Source organism: Pantherophis guttatus, chromosome 11 (genome assembly GCF_059756535.1).
Source record: "Pantherophis guttatus breed Tessera chromosome 11, ASM5975653v1, whole genome shotgun sequence".
Taxonomy (NCBI): domain Eukaryota; kingdom Metazoa; phylum Chordata; class Lepidosauria; order Squamata; family Colubridae; genus Pantherophis; species Pantherophis guttatus.
In genome coordinates, this window is record NC_142073.1 from 4906010 (window position 1) to 4920251 (window position 14242).

Below are 14242 nucleotides of genomic sequence, written 5' to 3' on the forward strand. Positions count from 1 at the left end.
ATTCTTAATTTCACCTTGGAAAAAATGATTCCCTCCCTCCCTCCTGCCCCCCTCCGGTCCCTCCATCTCATTTTTCTCTTTCTGCTTCTTTGGACAAAAACCACCATAATTGAAATAACAAAGATTAAGTTCAGTTGATAGGTACCGATAACAAGGAAATAGCTTTTATATTTCATAGAGCCGAGAGAATATTGTTTCCACTATGCTGAGAAAGCAGGAAAACAGCCCGGAAACAAGATTAATGATTGTGAGCCTAAAGAATGTTATCTTGGCTGTGTATAAACCTGCTCGAGAATTGACAAGAGAAAAGGGAAAGATTAATGAAATATTCGCAAACTTTTCTTTTTTTTTAACAAGACTTACATAGACTTAGGAGTGAGTAGCGGCTGAGTATCCGTTGAATTCAGAGTAGTACGATGGAAGAAAGTTTCTTTCCATCTACAGGTAATCCTCGATTTACGACCACAATTTAGTGCAAATTTTTTGCTGCTAAGTGAGATAGTCATTAAGTGAACTTTGTCCCACCTTTCTTGCCACAGTTGTTCAGTGAATCGTTGCAGTTCTTAAATTAGTAACATGGTTGTTAAGCGAATCTGACTTTCCCATTGACTTTGCTTGTCAGAAGGGCAGGGGTGACATGCTCCCAGTTTGGACCGGATCACCTGATCCGGTAGCGATGATGGCAGGTGGTTCGGAGAACCCGTAGCAAAAATCCCTGCCCCCCTCCCCATGCCCAGCATTTTTTCTACAACCTCTTCAGCCATCCATTGCTTCTTGTCCTGCCTTCAGGTGCTTTGGAGAATAGCTTGACTCCCTCTTCTTTGTGGTAGCCCCTCAAATCAGAACACTGCTATCATGTCACCTCTGGTCAGGGGTGAAATGCTACCGGTTCGCACCGGTTCGGGCGAATCGGTAGTAATAAAAGCTACCAGTTCGGTCCGACAATCAGCTGTGCCGTACAATTTATATTCGCTAGAAAGTAGAAAATCCTGCTTTCTAGCTAATCTAAATCGCGCAGCACAGCTGTTTCCACCCCCTTCACTGTTCTACTTACCTTCAAAAGGCTCCTTTTTCCACGCGCAGCGCGCATTTGGCACGCACCATGCATGTGCGGGCAGCGAACCGGTGGCAACCCACAGAAGCTTTCACCACTGCCCCTGATCCTTCTTTTCACCAGACTAGCCATAGCCAATCCCAACTAAAGGGTGATTCTAGAACAGGATCAGGCCACCATCAAAAACAATTCTGCATCTTTTTTATTATCGGCTTGATTTCTTGCTCCCAGGAGGAGCCTGGAAGGTTTTTTTCAAAGTCGGAGCCTCTTACGTGGAGGCAGATGGTTTTCACTCAATATCTCACATCAACAAGAGCCCAGCCAAAGGTTTTCAGGATTGAAATCATATAATCTTTTCTCCCTTCAACTGAACAGCAGGTCCCTTTGAGCGTGATCCAAACCACGAGCAAAGACCTCCGCGTTGAAGATTCGGAGCCATCTGTTTTTTTTTGTGTGTTTCTTGTTTTTAAATCCACCTTTTCTGGAAATATTTGAAAATAAAGGCTGCTCATCTGCCCTCCACATTCTACCTTCTAGTATTGGCTTCCAGTCTTTATTCTTGTTTTAACATTGTGCATCTTGTACCAGATGGGAACGGCATGTCCGTATAAGTCATTGTAAAAGAATGTGTGGCCTTAATGCTAGTGTTTCTTTGTAAAAGAGAGAGAGAGAGAGAGAGAGAGAGAGAGAGAGAGAGAGAGAGAGAGAGAGAATAGGTAAATATGAATTTAGGGCAACATATTATTTCAGGGGGCAGTATCGCTGCCTAACTCTGCCCACAGCCGGGAAGTCGATCCTGACTTGCTCGAAGTTGACTCAGCCTTCTGTCCTTCCAAAGTCAGGAAAATGAGGACCCAGATTGTCAAGGAACAAGAGGCTGACTTGGTAAATTGCTTAGAGAGGGCTATAAAGCACTGTGAAGCGGTATATAAGTCCTATTCCTAACTATCATCTATCTCTCTATCTTCTATCTATCTACAATATCTATCCATTACTGTCTATCTGTTTGCATACTCTCTCCCTCTCCCTCTCCCTCTCCCTCTCCCTCTCTCTCTCTCTCTCAAGAGCTTTGGTGCATTGGTTAGAATGCAGTATTGCTGGCTAACTCTGCCCACAGTCAGGAGTTTGAATCTCAGCAGGTTCAAGGTTGACTCAGCCTTCCATCCTTCCGAGGTGGGTAAAATGAGGACCCAGATTATTGGGGGCAAGAGGCTGACTCTGTAAACTGCTTAGAGAGGGCTGTAAAGCACTGTGAAGCAGTATATAAATCTAAGGGCTATTGCTAGTCCTTCCTTCCTTCCTTCCTTCCTTCTATGGTGGCACAGTGGTTAGAATGCAGTATTGCTGGCTGATCTCTCCACTGCCAGGAGTTCAGTCCCAACTGGCTCAAACTTGACTCATCCTTCCGTCCTTCCAAGGTCAGTAAAATGAGGACTCAGATTGTTGGGGGCAAGAGGCTTAGAGAGGGCTGTAACCCGCTTAGAGAGGGCTGTAAAGCACCATGAAGCGGTATATAAGTCTAAGGGCTATTGCTATTTGGAGATGCTGAAACCAACAGGAAGGATGAGCCTGTGGAAAAGAAGTCCTATAAAGTAAATGCATTTATTTGTTGGCACTTCATTGCAGCCTCATTTCTGTTTGATTTTGCAGTCATATACGTGGATCAAGCCAAGCACGAAGCACGGTGGGATTATCTCAAGGCTGTCGTTTGCGGATCTGAGCCCAGACATGGAAGGTAAATTTTTGAGAGGACACGTTGCTTCGTATTCCTCAGTCATATGGGTAGTCCTCGGCTTATGATCATAACCAAGCCCAGAATTTATGTTGCTAAGTGAAGAAATCGGTTAAGCAAGCGTTGTCTCGTTTCACAACTTTTCTCACCGCATTTGTTAAGTGAATCACTGGAGTTGTTAAATGAGTCACACGGTGGTTCAGTGAATCTGGCTTTCCCCCATGGACTTGGCTTGTCAGGAGGTTGCAAAAGGGGATCACGTGACCCCGGGACATTGCGACCGTCATAAATACAGTCAATTGCCAAGCAGCTGAATTTTGGATCATATGACCATGGGGATGCTGCAACGGTCATAAGTGTGAAAAATGGCCATCAGTACCTTTTTTCAGTGCCGTTGTAACTTCGAACGACCAGTAAATGAATTGCTATAAGTCGAGGAACTACCTCTATTCCTTTCTTCCTTTCCCCATGCTGTAGTTATTCATTACAGGTCGTCCTCGACTTCACAACAGTTCATTTAGTTACCGTTTTGAAGTTACGAGCAAAGTCCGACATGAATCTGACAAGCAGAGTCAACGGGGGAAGCCAGATTCACTGAGCAAGCTGTGTTACGAACTTAACAACTTGCAGCGATTCACTGTGGTAAGGAAGGTCGTAAAACGGGGCAAAATTCACTTAACTGTCTCACTTAGCAACAGGAACGTTGGGCTCAATTGTGGTCCTAAGTCAAAGTCTACGTGTAAAATGAGGACATAAATACTTGGGAGAAAATGACATTTAGCCGGGAAAGGAAAAAGGAATAAACGAGAACCTAAATAACCTAAAAGTCAACTTGGGATAACCTAAATAACCTAAATAAATAATTTAGGTTATTTAATAACCTAAATAACCTAAAAGTCAACTTGGGAAAAGTTGACTTTTGCTTCACTAAGTTCAGCTATTCCAGCAGCCAGATAATCAATTTGTATTTCTATCTATTTTAACAGGAGCGTAGATTCACGCTGTTCTCGGGGAAAAATGACATCCTAATGCCCATGTTTATTCTGAGAAAATGTAAAATCCACCCTTCGCGGTATCTGGACGCGGCTTACAATTTTCAAAAGCAAAGCACTGTTTTCCTTTTTAATGTCCACCCTGTGTGTGGAGAAAAATTCATTTTAATTTCAAGATCTGGGCTATTTTGATCATAGCTGGAGCAGCCGCTGGTTCGGTTGGTTGAAGAAAACTGCTGATTAGCTTCGTGCATTTGCAGATAAGCAGTTTCAGCAAACGGGATATTAGCTGGCAATAAGGCAACCAATCTTTTTTTCCCCTCCATTTTGTTTCCAAAACTGAGCTTCATATAGTGGCTGGCACACAGTGGTTGTTTTTTTTTTAATGGAATCTGACAGGAAGCGCCATAAAATGATCCCTTAAGAGTGGGCACGTCTCACATCTAAAGCACTTTGAAGTTCAGAAAGATTATTTTTGTCTTCTTCTTCTTCTTCCTCTTCCTCCCCTTTTCTTATTTCAGCAAACAAGCAAAGGACTTCCAGATTTACTGCATACATTAGTGAGATGAATAACACGCTGGGTCTAGTAAAACTCCAAATAAAGTTAAAGATATCCCTGTAGTCCTATAATCCGTGACACGGATGATTGTTTTATGTGACAAATTCAAGCCTTTTGCTCAATGTTCTTTGTAGTTAATCCTGGCTTAAAATGTCTGGGTCGCTCTTAAAATGGATGCATTTTGATTCTGGACGTGCTTATTCATAAATATTCTGCAATATTCTGCATCTTTTTTTGAAGAGAACCAGAAGAGAACATCCATATTTAATTTGTGTGTGGGGCACCCAGGGATGGGCTTCAAAAATAATTAGCAAGGGGTTTTCTGCCCGGTTACTGGGTGGGTGTGGCCATGGTGGGCGTGGCCTAGTCAGCTTCCTGCACCACAGCGGGGGGAGGGTGCGTTTTTGCCCTCCCTGGACTCCGGAGGCTTTCCTCGCGCCTCCAGGAGGGTGAAAATGGCCTCCCCAGGCTCCGGAGGCCCTCTGGAGGTTGGAAACAGGGCCGTTTCCAGCCTTCCCAAACTTCCGTAGGCTCATTTTTCATCCTCTCCTCGCCACCGCGTGCGCCCTGCACTTACCTGGATCCAAAATGGGCCACGTGGGGACTGCTGGGAGGGGAGGGGTGGGGTGGGCGGGGTCAACCAGGAGTAGGATTTGGGGGTTCTCTGAACTGCACAGAATCTTAGCTAGAGGTTCTCCCGAACCCCTGCGAAACCCCAGCAACCCACCCAAGCAAACATATTTCTATACACCATTTTCCCCCAATTGTCCATTCTCAAAAACCACTGCCAGTCAAAGAAGAAATTACTCATACGAATGGATGAATGGTTGGATTCATTAACACAGACCAAGAAGTCATTATTTATAGCCCACCTTTATTATTATTAATAACTCAAGGCAGGGAGCACATCCAACACACCTTCCTCCTATTTTCCACACAACAACCCTGTGAGGTGAGTTCGGCTGAGAGAGAGGGACTGGTCCAAAGTCTCACAGTTGGCTTTCATGCCTAAGGCAAGACTAGAGCTCAGCGTCTCCTGGTGATTGTCCCAAAGTCATCCACCCAGCTTTCATGGCCAAGACGGGACTAGAACTCCCAGTCCCCTGCTAATTGGCCCAAAGTCATCCACCCAGTTTTCATGGCCAAGGCAGGACTAGAACTCCCAGTCTCCTGGTAATGGGCCCAAAGTCATCTACCCAGTTTTCATGGCCAAGGCAGGACTAGAACTCCCAGTCTCCTGGTAATTGGCCCAAAGTCATCCACCCAGTTTTCATGGCCAAGGCAGGACTAGAACTCCCAGTCTCCTGGTAACAGGCCCAAAGTCATCCACCCAGTTTTCATGGCCAAGGCAGGACTAGAACTCCCAGTCTCCTGGTAATTGGCCCAAAGTCATCCACCCAGCTTTCATGGCCAAGGCGGGACTAGAACTCCCAGTCTCCTGGTAACGGGCCCAAAGTCATCCACCTAACTTTCATGATTAAGTCAGGACCAGAACTCAGTGTCTTCTGCTTTCTAGCCTGGCGCCTTAACCAATTATAGCATCCTCTTCCAGTTTGTCCCATATAAGATGTCCCCATGTGCGGACCACTTGAATATGTGAATCGCTCCTTCCTCCCTCTTCCGGCTCGAGGCCCATCTTTGAAGTCCAGCCATCAGGAGAGATGATGGGAAATGCACATTATTGTTCTCAAATGCACAGATGCCGCAGATTGTAAAGTTGGCGGCTTCGTTCCTCGGGCACATGTTTCCTATCACAAAGCCCTATATAATAATATCAGAAGATTTCTTTTTTTCCCCCCCTTTCATTTGAAACAGGAACCAAACTTTAAAGTTTAGGAAACCAAACAACCCGGGATAAAAATATCGCTCCAAATTGGCCACGTATGTGGGGAAAGGAAATTTCAGGGATAAGTAAAAATTGCAGTAACTCACACTGTAAAAAAAAAAAAAAAAAAAAACCCAAGACGAGAATTAAAGTCACTCTTTTTAGTTTGCAGATTGAATTTCCTAGGTTCTCAGTTGCAATTTCCATCTTCTGGACATCGGGAGGGAAAAGTTATTTTTTTAAAAACGGGCAACCGGATTGCTATTGTTAAACATTGTCAAAACTGCAGGTGTGAAGTATTTTTAAACTCTCCAGATGTGCTGTAGAATTACTGTACGAATGCGGTGTATTTATTGAATTTGGAAATTGCTCATTTCCCTCGCAGAGCCCCTGTAACTTCCCTAACTTGGCATTCGGCAACTGAAATATCGGCTGAATTTGTGCGTTCAGTCCCCAAAGTAACAAGAAGGCAGTTTCTAAATAAAAGAAACAATGATGGCTTGTTCGGAGTTTGTAAATCAACTCTTCTGTCAATAACCACGAGAAACGGACATAGCAAATACATTAATAAGGAGACAGCCACCATTCTCCATTCACTCCTAATAATAATAATAAGCTCTCGACAAAACTATTCAGGATCTTGCAGCCAACAATGGTTTTGTTTTCAATATTTGAAGCCATTATTACATCATGGTTAAACTCAAACAATGTTGTGGCTTAATATTCTGTAAGAATCAAATCCCAAGGGGATAAATAATAAACCACAATGTTCCTACACGTATGTTAACACCTATAGATCTGGGCTTTTTATTTTTGCCCCATCCTACGTAAAAAGTTTCCCCCTGTTGCCAATAATACGATCTTTTGGGACAGCTGGGAAGCTAAATTAAATATTTTCGAAGCCACATCTGCTCAGTCCTGAATGGCGTTAATTTGCATTGACGTTGATGGTTTTTTTTGTTTTGTTTTGTTTATTTGGTTTGGTTCAGGGGGGAAAAAAAAGCAACTCGCACAACAGGCGTAACAATCTGCAAAGCTAATTTTCTGCGGTCTGGCTAAACTTGTGGTGGGTTGGCTGAGGCGCCAGAGAAAGCCATTTGTGACACTCGCCTTTGCGCTTTGTGTCATTCCGCATTGCCAAGTCAACAAACAAGGCCGACCCGTTGTGTAAGGTTTATTGGTCGAACGGAAATGACAGATTTGAACCGGCAACAGGAGAAAAATATGAAAATGCGGCAGGAACGATAGGCGGGCTAGTGCACTCAAGCCCCCTCCTCCCCCTGTATTTGAAAGATGGTTCTTGATCTGTTTTTTTTTTTTAAAAGAGGCATTATTTTAAATTGGGTCTCCCCACCCACCCCCGAAAGAGTTTCCTTCCCGTTTTCATCTAAACATAAGCAAGGATGCGTTCCAAAATAATATTTCTTCCCAGGACTTCGTACATGAATTAATAGTTTTATTGGCAGAACGTCAAATGACAGAGCCCACCACAAGCAATGTTTACGGCTAATGGACATTCTGCTGTATTATATATTGGAAACTTCTGAAATAACGCGTTTTATCCTGAGTTGTTTTTGGGGTTTTTTTTAATGCTTGTGGATGGGCAGATAAAAAGAGTTTCCTTTTTCTGTTGGAAGGAGAAGCCAGAAGGCTACAGGGCCCCTTTTGCCAGCCCCTGTCTACCATGCCGCAAAGTATCTTTAGATAGGGATGCTACCTTGTAAAATAAAGAAATGATAAATTGTTTCTGGTCTTCCATGAGACCCTGGTTTTAAACCCCACCCCACCCCCTTGATGGTCTTTTCCCTCGTTCCTTCCTAAAAAATAATATATATATTTTTTTGTTTATTGTTTTGTTTAAGGGCATACTTCCGGATCTGAATTAAACAGAGCTAGGAATTGTAAACTGTCCAGAGTCATTGACTGAGATGGGTAGCTATAAGGAAGGAAGGGAGAGGGGAGAGGAAAGGGAGGGGAGGGGAGGAGAGAGGAGGAGAGAGGAGAGGAGAAGAGGAGAGGGAGGGAAGGGAAGGGAAGGGAAAGAAGGGAGGGAGGAGGGAGGTGGGGAGAGGAGAGAGAAGAGGGAGGAGAGGAGAAGAGAAGAAGGGAAGGAAGGGAGGAGAGAGGGGGAGAGGAGAAGGGGAGAGGAGAAGAGAAGAGAGGAATGAAGGGAGGGAGGGAGGGAGGAAGGAAGGAAGGAAGGAAGGAAGGAAGGAAGGAAAGAAGGAAGGATGTCTAACTACTTTGGGGAACTGTTGCTAAATGAGACACTATGAAGCAGGGACACCCTTAATTCATCTCCGTTTCCCATGATCATAAGAGCCAAATGTGCTGAGAGCATAAATCAGTGTAGCTACTGTCACTCTGCCGCTCGGTAACGGATTGTTGATGCTCTCTTGAAAGATGCTCTAAGAACAGAATTTTCCCTTATGTTACAAGCGTCTCATTAAAGCAGCTACTTCCCTTTCGGACAAAATGCAACTCCTGACTGTTGATTTGTAGGGACCTTCCCGGTCCAGATCAGAGCCTTACCCAAAGTCCTCCAAGGACCTTCTTGCTCCAGAAGGTGCCTTTGGACAACAGTTCAACTCATGTTCCTCTGAGGTTTCATCTGACTTTTAAAATTCCCAGCCGGGCAGCTGTGTAATGTCAGAAATAACCCACTTGCTCTCTTTTTATTTCCCCCAGTATACGATTTACAGTGGTTAGTGACCCTCCGGAAGATCAACAGGATCTGGAGTGTGAGGATATTGGCTTTGCTTACGTGAGCTTAAGCCAGATATTTCAGAAAAAGCAAGACCTCATTGAACAAGACCTTGATGGTAAGTCCTTCTTTAACGGCGGCAGCCAAAAAGCCAATGCAATCCTAAACTGCATTAACAGAGGGAGACAATCAAGATCAAGGGAGGTACTAATACCACTCTGTAAAGCCTTAGTAAGACCACACCTGCTTTTTTTTTGCTTTTTTTTCTGCCTCTGAAACATCTGAAACTCAGAAAAAACTTTCTTTTCTTGCCTCTGAAAGCCTCTGAAACAGCTTCAGAAAAAAAGCTTCTGAAGCTCTGCTTGGGGGCTTCTTTTCTGAAGCTTCGTTTCTGATGCTTTTTTCAGCCTCTGAAACCTCCGTTTGAGAAGCTGGGCAGGGCTACATTCGGAGTATAAGACGCACTCAGATTTTCACCCTCTTTTTTGGGGGAAAAAAGTGCGTCTTATACTCCGAAAAATACGGTATATTGTTTGCAGTCCTCTGGTCGTTGGCGCTCTTTCTGAGACTCATTGAGGCCGCTTGGAGGTTTATCTGTGCCCTCGGAGTCACCTGAATAGTGCCAGTGAATAGTGCCAACTGTATTGTCAGGTGATCCAGTCAGGTGACCGTCTTGGAAAGGCACTTCCTCTCTTTCTAAAACAGTCAATTTAAGGAGCTAAACTGTAATCTCAATTTCGGAAGAAAAACTTTTATTTACAGGGAGGTTTTTTTTGGAAGATTTTGCTTTTTGAAAGAGAGAGGAAAAGGAAAATTTTTCCCAGAAGCCGTCAGCTTGGCCTTTGGGTCTTGACCCGGTCACCTCCTAAACCGACCTCAGAGGCTCCGTGGTTTGACCTGAAGACCCATGTGGCTCAGGCTGGGTCATCGTTGCAGCCTCCCTACCCAAGAGAGAGTCACGATGCTCCTTAGAAACATGGAGCTGAAGGCTATTGCTCTCCCGCTGCCTTCCTCTCTCTCTCTTTTTTTAATCATGTCCAAGTCTCCTTTTTGCTGTCTGGCTGACGCTACGCAGAGATGGAGAAGTTAAGACGTCCGACAATCTGCTTCTTTTTTTTTTTTCTTTTTCTTTTTTTAAGGCACAAAGTGTTCTCTTTTAATAATGTAAATTTTAAAATGTAAATTTAATGTATCCACTTATTCCTCTTTCCAGGGGGAAAAAATACCACTAGGAATAATTGAACCATGGAACATTGGTGCTTCCTCAGGTCCTAGATATTTCACTGCTTTCATATTTTTCTACTTGCATTTTTTATGTGCTTTCGAACTGCTAGGTTGGCAGAAGCTGGGACAAGCAACGGGAGCTCAGCCCGTTACGCGGCGCTAGGGATTCGAACCGCTGAACTGCTAACCTTTTGATCGACAAGCTCAGTGTCTTAGTCACTGAGCCACCATGTCCCTGTGTTCTATATAAGCCCTTGCAAATGCCATTCAAACTTTCCAATGACTTCAGGAGGCAAGATTGCGTGTAGAGAGACTGATGTGTTGGCCTCTGTCCCTCCATCATGAAGTTCCCAGCTCTCGTGGAAATCAATGCAGCTTCTGTCCCACAAATATATTCAGAGCAATATTAACAGAATTGTATCATATGTGGAAGCCTCATATTAAAGAGTGCTCCACATTCTTCCCTTGCTGGAAATGGAGAGGTTTTTTTTCTTGTGTACATCCGTGTAACAAAATGTATGCCAACTGTTTTCAGTGTCTGCAGTTAAGCGGTAATTATGGAAACGGGCACCACCAGGTGACCAATCTTGCTTCTTAATGTGTCAGTCTCTTTTTCTGCTGTTTTTTTCCTCTCCAGTTTTCAATTCAGAAGACGGCGGGACAGTGATTGGGAAGCTGAAAGTGACCGTAGAAGCCCTGGCGGTGCTGAATACAGTCTGGAAGAAGCGTGGAAATGCTCAGGAAACCTGAACCTGGAGGGAGGCCTGGCCAGGTTTGATGGAAAGCAAGAGAGAGAGAGAGATACTACCTTATATTGAAATGTCTAATTTGTATGTAAAGCCTGCTCAGTTTGCAGTTTTAAAGTTTGTATATTTTTTCTCCCCGGTTTGAATTTTATATTTTTATATTTCTCTCCCTCTGTCCCCAGCCCAGGGCTATCATTCCAGCCCATCAGCCTGTAAATAATTAATATCTACATGACTGAATGATGGAACTTTTTGTTAATTGGATATGTGTATATAAAGAGAGAAGGAGAGAGAGAGAGAAGGAGAGAAAGAGAGAGAGAGGAAGGCGAGAGAAAGAAAGAGAGAGAAGGAGAGAAAGAGACTGACTTGTCTACTGTGTATATGTATAAATATATTCCGTATACAAAAGTCGTGAAAAATCAAGTAATTATATAATAATACTAATAATAATAATACACTTAAGCCTCAGAAAACTGATTAAAAATACCTCTATGCTATCCCTAATCACCCCACTAAATGGAATGCCTGTGATTAGCCTCATTAAGAATTTTATACTGCAAAGCTTTTATTAGAAGCAATATATGAAAATTACTTGGATAAATGTGTTAATCTGCCTCTTTAAAATGCTAATATCCATTTTATGCACATTAAGTCTCAGTATGCGTTTCCTTTGATGCCTGCCATTTCTATCAATTAAAGACAAAGAATGAGGCTAGTCCCCAGATTTATTAAATTACTGCAAGCTTTTACGAAGAAAAAAAAAGAAACAAAGAAAGAAACACACAACTTTTGCCCTTCTGCAAAGAGTTGAGATTATCAAGTTTGGAAAGTAGGTGTGTGTGTGTGTGTGTGTGTGTGTGTGTGTGTGTGTGTGATAAATGGTACGTATGGATGTGTACATGGGTATCTTGAAAGGGAGAGTCATCTGTAAGCAAAAGAGATTTACTGTGGTGGCCCATCAGTAGCCTGTGCGAATTGTAGCTGACTCTGACAGCGAGGAGGCTGGTATGGTGTTGCGCCAGCAGCCTGCGCAGCTGGCACTTGAGTCGGACAGTGAGGAGGCTGGAGAAGATGTGGTGCCAGAGGCAGGGATTCAGCCAGGGCCTTCAGAACCTCCAGAAGCTCCTTTAAGTGAAGAGGACGAAGAGGAGGAGCCTCTTCTCAATGCACGGGCACGCAAAGCGGCCAAAAGGCAGGAGTGGCTCCTCAGGAGGAGGTCTCCTCGAGAATAAGGCTTGGGGCTAATTGGCCACTCCCTTAGCCTATTTAAGGAGGAACGCCGACTGAAGCAATTTGTAGGGAACAACTTTAGTTCACTCTACTTCGCGTCTGGATTCTCTGCAAATTGCTTCTGGGCTTTCTGCCAACTTTAGTAGGATTGTGATTACTTTATCTTTGGTTTCTTGTAGGCTGTTAAGAAAGTTTATTAACAGCCTTTGTTTTGAAAAAGACCGAGTTCTTTTAGTAAATTAAGTTTTGTACAAACTTTGTGTGTGCTGTATTCTTTGGGGTCCATAGCTGGGGCAGAACATTTACTGTTCTGACCCAGCTCCCCAAACACAACAAACCCTCTGACGTGAACTCAAAGATTCCTTTAATTAGGAATGCCAAAAGAGATAGAGAAATCAGGCTAACACATCCTTCCGTCCGGAAGATGAATAGTTGTCTGCCACATCTATTCATCTCCGCCCCCTGCCTTTTATCTCCAGAGCTAGGGCGGGGCCTTGTTAGCAGCAGTGGCTCTTCCGTCCCAAGGACCGGCCCATAGATTTCCACTGCTCTCCTCTCCTCTGCGCAGCCACGCGTCAGGCACTGGGCCCAGCTGTTCCTCCTCTTCCTCATCAGCCACCTCCAGACCTGAGGGCTGTTGACTTTCCATCTGAGGGCTGACGGACGGCCCAGGCTCCACGTCTGTCTCTCTCTCTGCCAGCTCCATTCCCTCTTCCCCCTCGGAGCTCTCAGGTTGCCCTGATGCTGATCTTGGCTCCCACTCCTCCTCCTCCTCTGATTCGGCTGCCTGAGTGGCCGGCCACAACATTTACATATATCAACCTCATTTTAAAGTGTTTTTACACTTCAGGCTTAGCTGTTCCTTCTCTCTGCTTGGTCTACGTTCCTCCCATTTAGACCGTATTTGTATAATACATGATTCAAGGTAGTCCTCGCCTTACAACCGTTCATTTAGTGACCATTCAAAGTTACGACAGCACTGAAGTGACTTACAAGTGTTTTTCACAGTTATGACCGTCGTAGACTGGCCTAGCTTAAAATGGTTTTAATGGGGTTTTTAAATTTTTGATTTTATTGATTCTGGGTTTTAAATTGGGAACTTTTCGATTTTGCAGATCTGGGATTTTAAATTGGAAATGCCGATGATTTAATTTATTTTTAGTTTTTTCTTCACTTTTGTACTATATGTGTTTTAAGTCTGGCTGTTCACCACCCTGAGTCCCCTTGGAGAAAAGGGCGGTATACAAGTTGAATTAAAGTCAAAGTCAAAGCATCCCCATGGTCACGTGATCAAAATACAGACTTGTCCTTCTATCTGCCTTTTGCCACCTTCTGACAAGCAAAGTCTAACGGGGCAGCCAGATTCACTTAACAACCGTGTTAGGAATAGCTGCAGTGATTCGCTTAACAACGGTGGCAAGAAAGATCATAAAACGGGGCGGGGGAATTCACTGGAGCGACTGTCTCACTTTGCAGAAATGTTGGTCGTAGGTTGAGGACTACTTGCGTAACCTGGAAAAATTCCAGCTTTCCAGCGAGGCTGATGAAAAAGATTTAAATGAAATTCGCAAGGAACAGGTAACATTTAAAAAAAAATAATAATAAAGAAAAATGGGGATGGAAGGAGCCACGAATAACACTGGGCCCAACCCTCTCTGCTCACTTCTGTGAAAGAGTTTTGTTTCCGGAAACAATTTTTGTTTTATTTATTTGTGTGAGTGTGTGTTTGTGTGAGTGTGAGTGTGTGTGTGTTATTTTAAAGTCTTTAACTGGGATTTTGTGGGGGGAGAGCCACCCCGCTGTTTGCAAAAACAGGCGATCTTTTCCTTTTGTGCACGGTAGATGTAAAGTATTTGGAAAGATAAGTAATTTATTAAAATCTACCTAATTTGCCATGATATATTAAATCTCTGCTTCAGTGATCACAGACCATTTCATTTAGAGAATTAGGCGTCCCCTCTTTGTGTGATTAAAGCTCTGGAAAATGAGTTCTTTTGCTGCTATTTGTGAAACACTCCGAGCCTGCTAATGGCGAGAAGATGGAATAGATTATGAGACAATTCATTACAGTTCAACAGAAAGAGCGAAGGGAGGGGAGGCAGACAAAATATGGGATTTTTTTTTTTTTTTTTTTTAAAAAGCACAAGATCTGCGTATAGTTTGAACCATCTGGGCC

General features: G+C 43.7%; 1 protein-coding gene across 11 annotated transcripts in view; it reads left to right on the forward strand.

Moving 5' to 3' along the window:
• Positions 1–10968, forward strand: part of RPGRIP1L (RPGRIP1 like) — a 59701-nt gene extending 48733 nt beyond the window's left edge. For 9 of the 11 annotated variants that reach the window (XM_060682492.2, XM_060682496.2, XM_060682497.2 and 6 more), the window contains 3 exons: positions 2705–2789; positions 8851–8984; positions 10728–10968. In XM_060682492.2, coding sequence (XP_060538475.2) covers positions 2705–2789; positions 8851–8984; positions 10728–10840 — 332 coding nt within the window. In that variant the 3' untranslated portion in view covers positions 10841–10968. Of the gene's footprint in view, positions 1–2704; positions 2790–4299; positions 4398–8850; positions 8985–10727 lie in introns of those variants that run through there. The other 2 variants (XM_060682498.2, XM_087876966.1) reach the window with 1 other exon arrangement.
• Positions 10969–14242: the final 3274 nt, after the last annotated feature.